The sequence below is a fragment of the Bolinopsis microptera genome, chromosome 2 (genome assembly GCF_026151205.1).
Source record: "Bolinopsis microptera isolate Bmic1 chromosome 2, MBARI_Bmic_1.0, whole genome shotgun sequence".
NCBI classification, from domain to species: domain Eukaryota; kingdom Metazoa; phylum Ctenophora; class Tentaculata; order Lobata; family Bolinopsidae; genus Bolinopsis; species Bolinopsis microptera.
The window spans coordinates 872041-884761 of record NC_087073.1 but is presented as its reverse complement, the minus strand read 5'-3'; the positions used below and the strand labels follow the sequence as shown (position 1 = coordinate 884761).

At 40.1% G+C, this 12721-nt stretch overlaps 2 protein-coding genes across 2 annotated transcripts; both read left to right on the top strand.

Moving 5' to 3' along the window:
• The first annotated feature begins 371 nt into the window (after positions 1–371).
• Positions 372–2305, top strand: LOC134826530 (ER membrane protein complex subunit 5-like). The gene is made up of 3 exons (XM_063838921.1): positions 372–494; positions 598–665; positions 1625–2305. The coding sequence occupies exons 1-3, from the start codon at positions 374–376 to the stop codon at positions 1757–1759; spliced, it is 324 nt and encodes a 107-aa protein (XP_063694991.1). The 5' UTR covers positions 372–373; the 3' UTR covers positions 1760–2305.
• Positions 2306–3341: 1036 nt separating this feature from the next.
• LOC134826529 (toll-interacting protein B-like) lies at positions 3342–12023 on the top strand. The gene is made up of 7 exons (XM_063838920.1): positions 3342–3447; positions 4483–4714; positions 9181–9317; positions 10099–10219; positions 10553–10639; positions 11100–11222; positions 11364–12023. Exons 1-7 carry the CDS (start codon positions 3365–3367, stop codon positions 11478–11480), a joined length of 900 nt encoding a protein of 299 aa, XP_063694990.1. The 5' UTR covers positions 3342–3364; the 3' UTR covers positions 11481–12023.
• The last annotated feature ends 698 nt before the right edge of the window (positions 12024–12721 follow it).

The following is a 12721-nucleotide window of genomic DNA, read 5'->3' as shown; positions in this document are numbered from 1 at the left end:
TTCTGCGGAATGCATTAGAAACAAATTCTATATACCCAACTTTTTACTCTTCCAGAACCCAAATGTATCGTATACTTTAAAGTGTTTTACCCTGAAAAATATAACATCGTCCAAAATGCCAACTAAAAATCACCCAAATTCCCTCAAATTCCCTCAAATCCCTCTTAAAACTAAAACTTTTAAATTTACTATTCGTTCTGCTAACACTGCCCCCTAGAACACAGGTCAGGATGTGTGCTGGTGGGGATGTAACCATAGTAACCCCCTGTAACCAATAGTAACCAATAGTAACCAATAGTAACCAATAGTAACCAATAGTAACCAATAGTAACCACTAGTAACCAATAGTAACCTCTAGTAACCACAGGTCAGAATGTATGTAATGAACCTTGGTAGAGGATGTGTGTTGGTGGGGATGTTGATGGTACTGCACGCGGGACTCGGCTCTGCGCACCACCGCGCTAACCTCAGACTCTCCGAGCAGCCCTATGATGGTATTAATAACACCTCCTTTCATTTTATTTCTTAATTTTATTTCGTGTTAACTCCCTTGTGTTGATTACAGAGTTACAATCAACTCATCTTATCTCTGTGCAGGTTTACCAGTCGATATCACCACTCAATGCGTTATTGGATTTGTTATAGCCTGCTTTGGTATTTCCAAGGTGAGTGAGCATACATAAATTAACAATTCATTAAATTTGAAAATTCGATTAATTATTATATTATGTATTGAGAATGAAGATTCAAGCATTACATTTCAGCCATTCAAAATTACACTTACATTATTTTGATGTACAACTAATAGAACAAATTGACTAATATAAGTTGCATACTGTGAGGCTGGATGACAGCTAACTCAACTAGATAAACCTGATTATACAATAATTAATTAACCAACACAAAGCAGGAGCCACATAATCACTGGAACTATTTTTATTAGATAAGGACTATACGTATAACTTAATTTTAATACCGGATATCTATTACTAAAGGCGTATTATAATCCTATTCCATTTTAAAAGACCCCGGGACAGGACACATATACTAATATTTAAATTATATAGTCATTAGAATTTTACTTTATCAAAATATGAATCCTTGGCATATGCTAAGTTTTCAAGGAATTTAATGACGTAATAAGAAAATAGCATATCCGTTACTCTTCACTTAATTCAATACCTTACTTTCAATTTTTAAAAGAATTTGCTCAGCCATGCAATGTCAAAGCAAATGTAGCTCATCCAAAATTGCATTAATATCTGGCCTTTTCTCGACGAATACCCAGCATACATCGGTTCTGAGCTCATTTAAAGTTTACACTTTACATGGAATTTGAAATACTTAACTTTCTCGTTAACTAACTTTCTTCTTAACTAACTTTCGGAAAATTACCGCGCAGATGACGTATTTTTCGGTACTTAGTGATAAAACACTGCTAATTCTATAAAAAATAATTGCGTGAAAGTTTAATAACACTTGTACATAATATATATATATATAATATAGTATGTACAAGTGTATAGCAAAGTTACACTTACTAGGATTAAAAAAGTTTGATAGTAAAACTAAGAACAATAAGTTATATCTAACTGAATTGCAATAATTAGTTGTCTATTTGCAGGTAGCGGGAGAGTTTAAAGACATCAGCGCAACTAACGACTTGAACAGGAAGACTCTTGATAGTATTACTAACGTACCCTCATTTTACCACTTTGCCCACCGTGGCAGATCTATACACTCCATCATTTATAGCTGATCTCTCAACAAAACGGTCGCTTGGGAGTTCATACCTTAATCTGATTTTTGTGTGTTTTTATTTGGGTAAAACTGGTTTGATATTATATCAACTTATGAGTATGTATCGTGATAAACTGAACATTTCTAATTGGATGATTTCAGATTTGTCGCGATTATTAACTGTATTGTTATAAGATTTTGAGTTTTTTGTCCGAACTCCTGAGCCCAATAGTGATTGTTTGACCCTGTTGAACAGAAATATTTTTATTTTTACTTGAACTAGTTTTACTTCTAGATAGTCTATATTTACAATTTCTATTCCTCTTTAGTCAGCTGATTTTCTGATTTATAGTGAGTTGTATCATGATTAATATTACTTAAGTTTATCAACTGAAATTCGGAACTTCGTATCACTATGAATTAGAATTAGGAATTAAATCTTAAAATTTGGGTCTAATGCTTTCGTCCAGTTTCAAGAAACCTGTAATTTATTTGAATACCGATTTGTATTTATTCCTCCTTGACTAAATAGCTATTAATAATTCAAATAATTGTCATTTTGACAGCGAAGTATTCTTATTCCGAGCACATGAATTTAAAATGACGATACCATGATAATCTCGAGTATCTGAAGGTAAGCCAGGCTCTCCCTGCTTGCTAAAGTATACACTAGCAGGTGTTGCTAAGGTATACAGTATACACTAGCAGGTGTTGCTAAGGTATACAGTATACACTAGCAGGTGTTGCTAAGGTATACAGTATACACTAGCAGGTGTTGCTAAGGTATACAGAATACACTAGAAGGTGTTGCTAAGGTATACAGTATACACTAGCAGGTGTTGCTAAGGTATACAGTATACACTAGCAGGTGTTGCTAAGGTATACAGTATACACTAGCAGGTGTTGCTAAGGTATACAGTATACACTAGCAGGTGTTGCTAAGGTATACAGTATACACTAGCAGGTGTTGCTAAGGTATACAGTATACACTAGCAGGTGTTGCTAAGGTATACAGTATACACTAGCAGGTGTTGCTAAGGTATACAGTATACACTAGCAGGTGTTGCTAAGGTATACAGTATACACTAGCAGGTGTTGCTAAGGTATACAGTATACACTAGCAGGTGTTGCTAAGGTATACAGTATACACTAGCAGGTGTTGCTAAGGTATACAGTATACACTAGCAGGTGTTGCTAAGGTATACAGTATACACTAGTAGGTGTTGCTAAGGTATACAGTATACACTAGCAGGTGTTGCTAAGGTATACAGTATACACTAGCAGGTGTTGCTAAGGTATACAGTATACACTAGCAGGTGTTGCTAAGGTATACAGTATACACTAGCAGGTGTTGCTAAGGTATACAGTATACACTAGCAGGTGTTGCTAAGGTATACAGTATACACTAGCAGGTGTTGCTAAGGTATACAGTATACACTAGCAGGTGTTGCTAAGGTATACAGTATACACTAGCAGGTGTTGCTAAGGTATACAGTATACACTAGCAGGTGTTGCTAAGGTATACAATATACACCTGTTAGCAGCACTCTATACATTTCATTGTACATTACACGCCTTAACCTAAAGTACATTATACACACAGCACTGTAGAATGTAAACTCTGATGACTAGTGCAAGCCAGAGAAGGGATCAGGTGGTTCTCGGACCTCTACCCCCTTCCTTCCTCCGACTGGAAACCAGAACCAGGTCCACTAACTTACTCATTAATTAGTTAATTAATTATTTAATTAGTCTATCATATATCCGGTCTAGTACTTTAACACTGATTACAGCTGTTATAGCTTACTGTACACATTGGCTGAAGTATCTCAGTACTGTGACGGTATATTAAATGTTTCCCTGAAGTTCGCTCTGAAGTTCGCTCTGAAGTTCGCTCTGAAGTTCGCTCTGAAGTTCGCTCTGAAGTTCGCTCTGAAGTTCGCTCTGAAGTTCGCTCTGAAGTTCGCTCTGAAGTTCGCTCTGAAGTTCGCTCTGAAGTTCGCTCTGAAGTTCGCTCTGAACTTCGCTCTGAAGTTCGCTCTGAAGTTCGCTCTGAAGTTCGCTCTGAAGTTCGCTCTGAAGTTCGCTCTGAAGTTCGCTCTGAAGTTCGCTCTGAAGTTCGCTCTGAAGTTCGCTCGACCAGTCTATTATTAAGATATCCTAATTAGTCTTCCATCTTTGACATCTATAATATTAGTGTCAAGAACATTTCGTCAGGCTTTTTAAAAGGTTTCAGTGACGTATCATGGTTTCCTCTAAATATTCTGTCAACTATTGTAAAAGCACTATAATAGAGCTATACTTTAATATAGCTATATAGTTAAGTTATATAGCTATAGCTATATAACTTAAGTTAAGTTGTATAAGTTAAGTTATATAGCTATAGCTATATAACTTAAGTTAAGTTGTAGTTAAGTTATATAGCTATATAACTTAACTATATAGCTATACTATAATATAGCTATATAGTTAAGTTATATAGCTGTATAGTTAAGTTATATAGCTATAGCTATATAACTTAAGTTAAGTTGTAGTTAAGTTATATAGCTATATAACTTAACTGTATAGCTATACTATAATATAGCTATATAGTTAAGTTATATAGCTGTATAGTTAAGTTATATAGCTGTATAGTTAAGTTATATAGCTGTATAGTTAAGTTATATAGCTGTATAGTTAAGTTATATAGCTATAGCTATATAACTTAATGCAACTTAACTATAACAACCCCACTACCCTCAGTGATGGAGAGACCGTTACCACAGTAACAGCAGACCCAGCCATAGGACGACAAGTTGAGCTCCCTCCAGGAACGCAACCCCGTCCTAATTATGGGGCACAACCCCCTCCTCAACCCCGTCCTAATAATGGGGCACAACCCCCTTCCCAACCCCGCCCACACTCACAACCAGCAATGCAGCAGCCCGGTCAGCCGTATGTGCCCCAAGCTGGTCTCAGTATAACCATAGCTCAGGTTAGTAGGACACCACGTGACATGCCTGCAGGTTAGGATAGGACACCACGTGACATGCCTGCAGGTTAGGATAGGACACCACGTGACATGCCTGCAGGTTAGGATAGGACACCACGTGACATGCCTGCAGGTTAGGATAGGACACCACGTGACATGCCTGCAGGTTAGGATAGGACACCACGTGACATGCCTGCAGGTTAGGATAGGACACCACGTGACATGCCTGCAGGTTAGGATAGGACACCACGTGACATGCCTGCAGGTTAGGATAGGACACCACGTGACATGCCTGCAGGTTAGGATAGGACACCACGTGACATGCCTGCAGGTTAGGATAGGACACCACGTGACATGCCTGCAGGTTAGGATAGGACACCACGTGACATGCCTGCAGGTTAGGATAGGACACCACGTGACATGCCTGCAGGTTAGGATACGACACCACGTGACATGCCTGCAGGTTAGGATAGGACACCACGTGACATGCCTGTAGGTTAGGATAGGACACCACGTGACATGCCTGCAGGTTAGGATAGGACACCACGTGACATGCCTGCAGGTTAGGATAGGACACCACGTGACATGCCTGCAGGTTAGGATAGGACACCACGTGACATGCCTGCAGGTTAGGATAGGACACCACGTGACATGCCTGTAGGTTAGGATAGGACACCACGTGACATGCCTGCAGGTTAGGATAGGACACCACGTGACATGCCTGCAGGTTAGGATAGGACACCACGTGACATGCCTGCAGGTTAGGATAGGACACCACGTGACATGCCTGCAGGTTAGGATAGGACACCACGTGACATGCCTGCAGGTTAGGATAGGACACCACGTGACATGCCTGCAGGTTAGGATAGGACACCACGTGACATGCCTGCAGGTTAGGATAGGACACCACGTGACATGCCTGCAGGTTAGGATACGGACACCACGTGACATGCCTGCAGGTTAGGATAGGACACCACGTGACATGCCTGCAGGTTAGGATAGGACACCACGTGACATGCCTGCAGGTTAGGATAGGACACCACGTGACATGCCTGCAGGTTAGGATAGGACACCACGTGACATGCCTGCAGGTTAGGATAGGACACCACGTGACATGCCTGCAGGTTAGGATAGGACACCACGTGACATGCCTGCAGGTTAGGATAGGACACCACGTGACATGCCTGCAGGTTAGGATAGGACAACACGTGACATGCCTGCAGGTTAGGATAGTACACCACGTGACATGCCTGCAGGTTAGGATAGGACACCACGTGACATGCCTGCAGGTTAGGATAGGACACCACGTGACATGCCTGCAGGTTAGGATAGGACACCACGTGACATGCCTGTAGGTTAGGATAGGACACCACGTGACATGCCTGCAGGTTAGGATAGGACACCACGTGACATGCCTGCAGGTTAGGATAGGACACCACGTAACTGTCACTAAAAATAGGGCAGCTGGGGTTTTCTTGTACATCTGCAGCTGCAACCTGCTCATAACTCTTACATTTTCTACCAAACACCTCACTTTTAACGGATTATGCTTAATTTCAGAGCATGTGTATTAAAAAGCAGCATTTCTCATTTGAAAAGTATCAAATTTTGTTTAATGAACGTGATATCAGCTCATTACGAGCGTGATGTGTGTTTAGTGGTAAGTTGACAGTGAGGCTGAAGTAATATTACGTGATGTTTTGGTGATTTGTGTACATTACACTGTCAGAGTGGAGCTGATGAGGTCACCAGGCACTACATACACACCACCAGATGTACAAGCCAATTATCTTAACGATATAATGACTCGCGCTGTAAATCTTGAGGGATCTGGGTCTAGCTGGGCCCGACATCTGCTCTAACATTTGCTGTGTGTATAGTCGGTATACACTACATTTGCTGTGTGTGTACACTACGATAACTACGCGCTGTGTACTCTGTACGCCGTGTATTCTTGGCTATACCAACGTGTACAAGTTACAACATGCATATTTATTCCAAATACACACATGAGTATGACAAGAATGTCAGCTGTACTCTGACTATTCGTCCCCCTCTCTCTCTCTCTCTCTCTCTCTCTCTCTCTCTCTCTCTCTCTCTCTCTCTCTCTCTCTCTCTCTCTCTCTCTCTCCCTCTCTCTCTCTCTCTCTCTCTCTCTCTCTCTCTCTCTCTCCCTCTCTCTCTCTCTCTCTCTCTCTCTCTCTCTCTCTCTCTCTCTCTCTCTCTCTCTCTCTCTCTCTCTCTCTCTCTCTCTCTCCTCTCTCTCTCTCTCTCTCTCTCTCTCTCTCTCTCTCTCTCTCTCTCTCTCTCTCTCTCTCTACACTTCTGTGTACTTTATCTGCTCGTTAACCAGAGTCTGGTAAAGTGTACTGCAAATGTACTACAAGTATACTATACATGTACTACGCACTGCGGAGTATATAATTATTGTGTATTATATAGTGTAGGACACTCAGACACTGCCATGACAGCTTGTGATTTCTTATACACTCCCAATGTACGTTCTATATAATACAACTGTATTATATAGTTCAATATACAGTTATTTCTTGGAACTGAGTTCTGGATACAATCAGTTGTATTTAAAACCTGTAGCTATCTTTCTGAGCGGATGGTTCACTGTGAAGGTGTTGCTAAAGGAGTATGAGGAGCACAAGATGAGACAAATTACAAGAGCTGTATTTCTAGCGGGCCTAATGAATTTCCTGTTCACTAATTTTAATTTGTCATGACAATTTATATCAAGAATATTTTAATAGAAATACAATGGATTGTACAATGTTGAGTGTAGTGTCTACACTCAGTGTACATTATCTTATCACAATTAATGTACTTACTCAAATATTAATGACACAGACATCATCACACGTCATTAAGAATATTTCTACAAACATTTATAAATTGAAATAAAATGGTAGGTACAAAGGACCACTAAAAATGAAATTAATTATGCTTTCCACTATTATGTAAGTTAGTAAAACGTTTTTTAGCAACATGAAGATTAAGCCTAAGATATTTATTATGTTTCTCTTTATATATTGGTTCCCTCAATTCTTCCTAATACTTTATTCGAAACATTCCAAAAATCACAATTATTTACAATACTTTTAGAGCTGTCTCATAGTAATCTCTGAGGAAGTTTGCTCCAATACGGAATACTGTATAACTCTCTCTCCGGAAGAAAAGAACTATCGAGATTCTTGATCTTAGTACCACTCTACTGTTTGACACCAGATTAGGACCGGAATGTAGATTGTGCTAGGTGTATCGTTCTATAGGAGAGATCGGAACTCACATAATATGTGATTACGTAATTCAAATGCACGAAACTTAAACAATTTTACTATCAATTTGGTGAGAACCTCGCAAATTAGTCATAATTAAGATTTAAGGATAACCCTGGCCCTGACTTCAAGGAAAGATGAATGTTTTCAATAATTTCTGTAAACAATTATGACGGTCCATGATAATGGATCTATAATTTAATTTTAATCCTGTGTAATCCTATGACGTCATAATTAAGGAGGGGGGTGGAGGATCGAAAAATGAGGCTAATTTAATTTGTACACAATAGCGTAAGTCTGCTGAGAGTGGGAGGGTACATAATTTGTGACGGCACTTAACTATAATATAAGAATCTACAACAAAGAGTTGGTGTATTTACAAATATATTAGGGTTACACATCACAGCATCATTCCATGAGGTAAGAAAGGATTAATTCCAGTAGCCGACAAAAGGGGGCCTTTTATTAGGGGCGGGAAATTTCTTTTCTAAATTGAGAGTCTGATGTTAAGAGTAAATTGTTTCAACATCTAACAAATATTAAGCTCTAGGTTGCTCGTTATTATAATCCTATTAAACAATTATTTACCGTATGTACATGTTTATCTTCCATGAGCAAAAGTAGGTGTAACATGTGATACTTCAGTTAATGTAACATGTGATACTTCAAGAAGTGTTACATGTGACTCTGCAGTAGGTGTAACATGTGACAGCAGGTGTAACATGTGACATTAGTGTAACATGTGACAGTAGGTGTAACATGTGACTCTGCAGCAGGTGTAACATGTGACATTAGTGTAACATGTGACAGTAGGTGTAACATGTGACTCTGCATTAAGTGTAACATGTGACTCTGCAGTAGGTGTAACATGTGACAGTAGGTGTACATGTGACAGTAGGTGTAACATGTGACTCTGCAGTAGGTGTAACATGTGACAGTAGGTGTAACATGTGACTCTGCAGTAAGTGTAACATGTGACTCTGCAATAAGTGTAACATGTGACTCTGCAGTGGGTGTAACATGTGACAGTAGGTGTACATGTGACAGTAGGTGTACATGTGACAGTAGGTGTTACATGTGACTCTGCAGTGGGTGTAACATGTGACTCTGCAGTAAGTGTAACATGTGACTCTGCAGTAAGTGTAACATGTGACTCTGCTGTAAGTGTAACATGTGATATTTCAGGCAGTTTTGAACAAGAGCTACACACTGATAGGCAGTATGGACCCGTATGTTCGGCTGAAAGTTGGACACAACACTTACGAAACTTTCACCCATGCTGGTGCGGACAAAGCACCGTGCTGGAACAAAGTTTATCACTGGTAAGTAGTTAACCAGGTAACCAGGTAACCAGGTAACCAGGTAACCAGGTAACCAGGTAACCAGGTAACCAGGTAACCAGGTAACCAGGTAACCAGGTAACCAGTTTACCACTGGTAAGTAGGTCAGTACCACTGGTAAGTAGGTCGGTACCACTGGTAAGTAGGTAACCAGGTAACCAGGTAACCAGGTAACCAGGTATCCAGGTAACCAGGTATCCAGGTAACCAGGTAACCAGGTATCCAGGTATCCAGGTAACCAGGTAACCAGGTAACTAGCTTATCACTGGTAAGTAGGCCGGTACCACTGGTAAGTAGGCCGGTAAAACAATGGTAAGCACAATTTATCTGTTCTCAGATAAGGTAAGTAGGTAACCAGGTAACCAGGTAACCAGGTAACCAGGTAACCAGGTAACCAGGTAACCAGGTAACCAGGTAACCAGGTAACCAGGTAACCAGGTAACCAGGTAACCAGCTTATCACTGGTAAGTAGGCCGGTACCACTGGTAAGTAGGCCGGTACCACTGGTAAGTACTAAGTAGGCTGGTAACACAATGGTAAGCACAATTTATCTGTTCTCAGAACTTGGCTGTATCTATGTTCGACATGCCACTGCAAACATTGCTACATTTTTGTCTGCCGAGCGTGAATATGTTCGTTCATCCATTAGTTCGGCAACTCTCAAAGGCAGAGATTTTCTATTTTTAGTTCTTTGGTTTCCAATACCTTCTTTTATCCTGAACCTCAAACAATGAAGCGACCTTTTAACGTGATTTCGTTTCAGTCCCCTGCCGAATACGCACAGTGTGCGCACAGTGAGTGTAGAAATATTTGACGAGAGAGCACTGACAGATGATCAGAGGATAGCCTACGCAAAGATAGCTGTTCCACAGTCTGTGTTCGAGGTTAACCTTACAAGATCGCCATTTGTTCTGGTGCATTTGTTTACACTGAAGTTATTAAAATATTGCGATTAGGAGTTGTGGTTCTGGTACTGAACCATTTGTGGCGTTGGTTCATGATATCATGTGTTCAGGAATTTAGAATTATCGCTTTAATCTGTTGAATAAATGGGACAAAGGTCATCAAGGTAACGCGCCGTACCCAGATGAAGTCAAATTTGATCGAAAGCTGGAACACGCGAAATCAATAATAGTTGTTTCGTCGCGCGCACGAGATTATTTTTTTGAACCGATATGAATTCTGGAAGTTAGCAATTAAATGTAGAATTATTACAGGGTCACACTTTGGACGAGTGGTTTCCCCTGAGTGGAAAACTTGGAGAAGCCAAAGAGGGCTCAATCAACCTTATCGTATCGTACACTGTAAGTTCAAATAATCCTAGTTTCATTTCATTTGTCATCACATCTACGTACAAGCCTACACACTGCAGCAACCAAATAAGACCTAGGCAATTTAGGCCAGAAATAAACATGATATCATCACGACACTACTCTCTCTCGTGTTTAAGGAGAACTTGAGCAGACGTATTTTTGTGACTTCTTGCCATGAAATGAACAGAGTGCTAGAAATGCGCGGACACTCATGTAGGCGACATCATTATCAATGTCACGGAATTTTTGGGCGTTCACCATACGTGGTTCACAGAAGTTCAGGACTAAGGGTATGCGTAGTTATATAATTAGAAATTTCTTAAGTCATCTGTGTTTTAAATTTCTTGCAGCTCTGTAAGTGCAAATACTCCTGATAGTCAATATATTTTGGTTTTGAATATCCCACTTTTGGTTTTACCTCCTTCAAGCTTTTGAACCTTCTTATCCTCAGACGATGCCGATGATAACGCTGCCGTATCAGAGGATCCACTATCCGTACGCGGGGGTTGCACCCCAACATTTCACCCCCAGGCCGCCTCCAGAAGTGAGCGAAGCAGACATCAGTACCATCAAGGTGAACCCTCCGCAAGCAACCCTATGTCAGCACTAAAAGTAGACCTGACCAAACTTGTGTTTCAGTTAAACTTTTGCCATTAACGCTCTCCAATACTGTGCGAGATATTAGCTGCCTCTAACTCTCTCCCCCTTATTTCAGGACATGTTCCCGGAAGTAGACAAGGAAGTTATCCGGACAGTCTTGGAAAGTAAACACGGAAACGTTGAAGCCGCTGTCGCAGCCATTCTAGACATTATGGATGGGACTGGCCAGTAGTGATGTAATTTCCGTGCTGTAGGCTGTACACATTCATGTTAATTTAGACTGAAGAACTGGAGAATTGCACGTGATGTCCTTATAAGGGCATTGCACGTGAGCCATATTGCACGTGACCTTTAACTTGTTTTTGTTCCAATTTTAAATTAGTGTCAGAACTTTATTTAACATTGTGTGTGAATTGTTGCTTTATAACTTGTGATAAGTAGAGTAAATACTTAAGATACCACCATGTACCTTTAGCCAAATGTAAATACCTTCGCAAATTTATAAAAAATGTATCAAATTTCCATTTTTTCAGAAACCGTTATGATACAATTTTTTTATGGACATTAATTTATTTAGAGTTAGCATACGTTATATTAGTTTTCATTTCAAAAATAATGTTTGAAAATAGAAATCAGAATTAAATTTACTTCTAATCACACGGTTTTTGGTAGAATTGCTTAATGTTGTGCTGAAAAAAAGAAGTAATAATTAAAAGATTGTGTTTTATCTGGGAATTTAAACTTTATGTTGATGAAATTTCATTTCCTAAAATCATTATTTGTTTTCTTCTCTATTTACTTGTTCTGCTCAATAATGGAAGTCACATCAAGGCTTATTCACATTCTTATGTAATCTGATACTATCAATATCAGTGCCGAACGTTACAGAAACCATGATAACTTAGCCATGCAGTTTAATAAGATATTGATACCTCTTCAACCATAAAATAAAACAAATAAATAAAATAGCGATCTCTCTTTTAGGAATGTCTGGAACAGCAGCTAAGGATCTGATAAAAGCTGGAGCAGGACTGGTGGGCCTTATAGGGACTGTCTACCTTGGTGGCCAGGTAATAATGTAACCAGGTAACCAGGTAACCAGGTAACCAGGTAACCAGGTAACCAGGTAAAGCTGGAGCAGGACTGGTGGGCCTTATAGGGACTGTCTACCTTGGTGGCCAGGTAATAATGTAACCAGGTAACCAGGTAACCAGGTAACCAGGTAACCAGGTAACCAGGTAACCAGGTAACCAGGTAACCAGGTAACCAGGTAAAGCGGGAGCAGGACTGGTGGGCCTTATAGGGACTGTCTACCTTGGTGGCCAGGTAATAATGTAACCAGGTAACCAGGTAACCAGGTAACCAGGTAACCAGGTAACCAGGTAACCAGGTAACCAGGTAACCAGCTGGAGCAGGACTGGTGGGCCTTATAGGGACTGTCTACCTTGGTGGCCAGGTAATAATGTAACCAGG

Excerpts from the sequence above, each read along its gene's own strand:
- LOC134826529 (XM_063838920.1), top strand. The coding sequence starts at position 3,365 with ATGACTAGTGCAAGCCAGAGAAGGGATCAGGTGGTTCTCGGACCTCTA. Across the intron at positions 9,318-10,098 it reads TGGAACAAAGTTTATCACTG|TCCCCTGCCGAATACGCACA; the intron begins GTAAGTAGTTAA and ends ATTTCGTTTCAG. Across the intron at positions 11,223-11,363 it reads CAGACATCAGTACCATCAAG|GACATGTTCCCGGAAGTAGA; the intron begins GTGAACCCTCCG and ends CCCTTATTTCAG.
- LOC134826530 (XM_063838921.1), top strand. The coding sequence starts at position 374 with ATGTATGTAATGAACCTTGGTAGAGGATGTGTGTTGGTGGGGATGTTG. Across the intron at positions 495-597 it reads CTCCGAGCAGCCCTATGATG|GTTTACCAGTCGATATCACC; the intron begins GTATTAATAACA and ends ATCTCTGTGCAG. Across the intron at positions 666-1,624 it reads CCTGCTTTGGTATTTCCAAG|GTAGCGGGAGAGTTTAAAGA; the intron begins GTGAGTGAGCAT and ends GTCTATTTGCAG.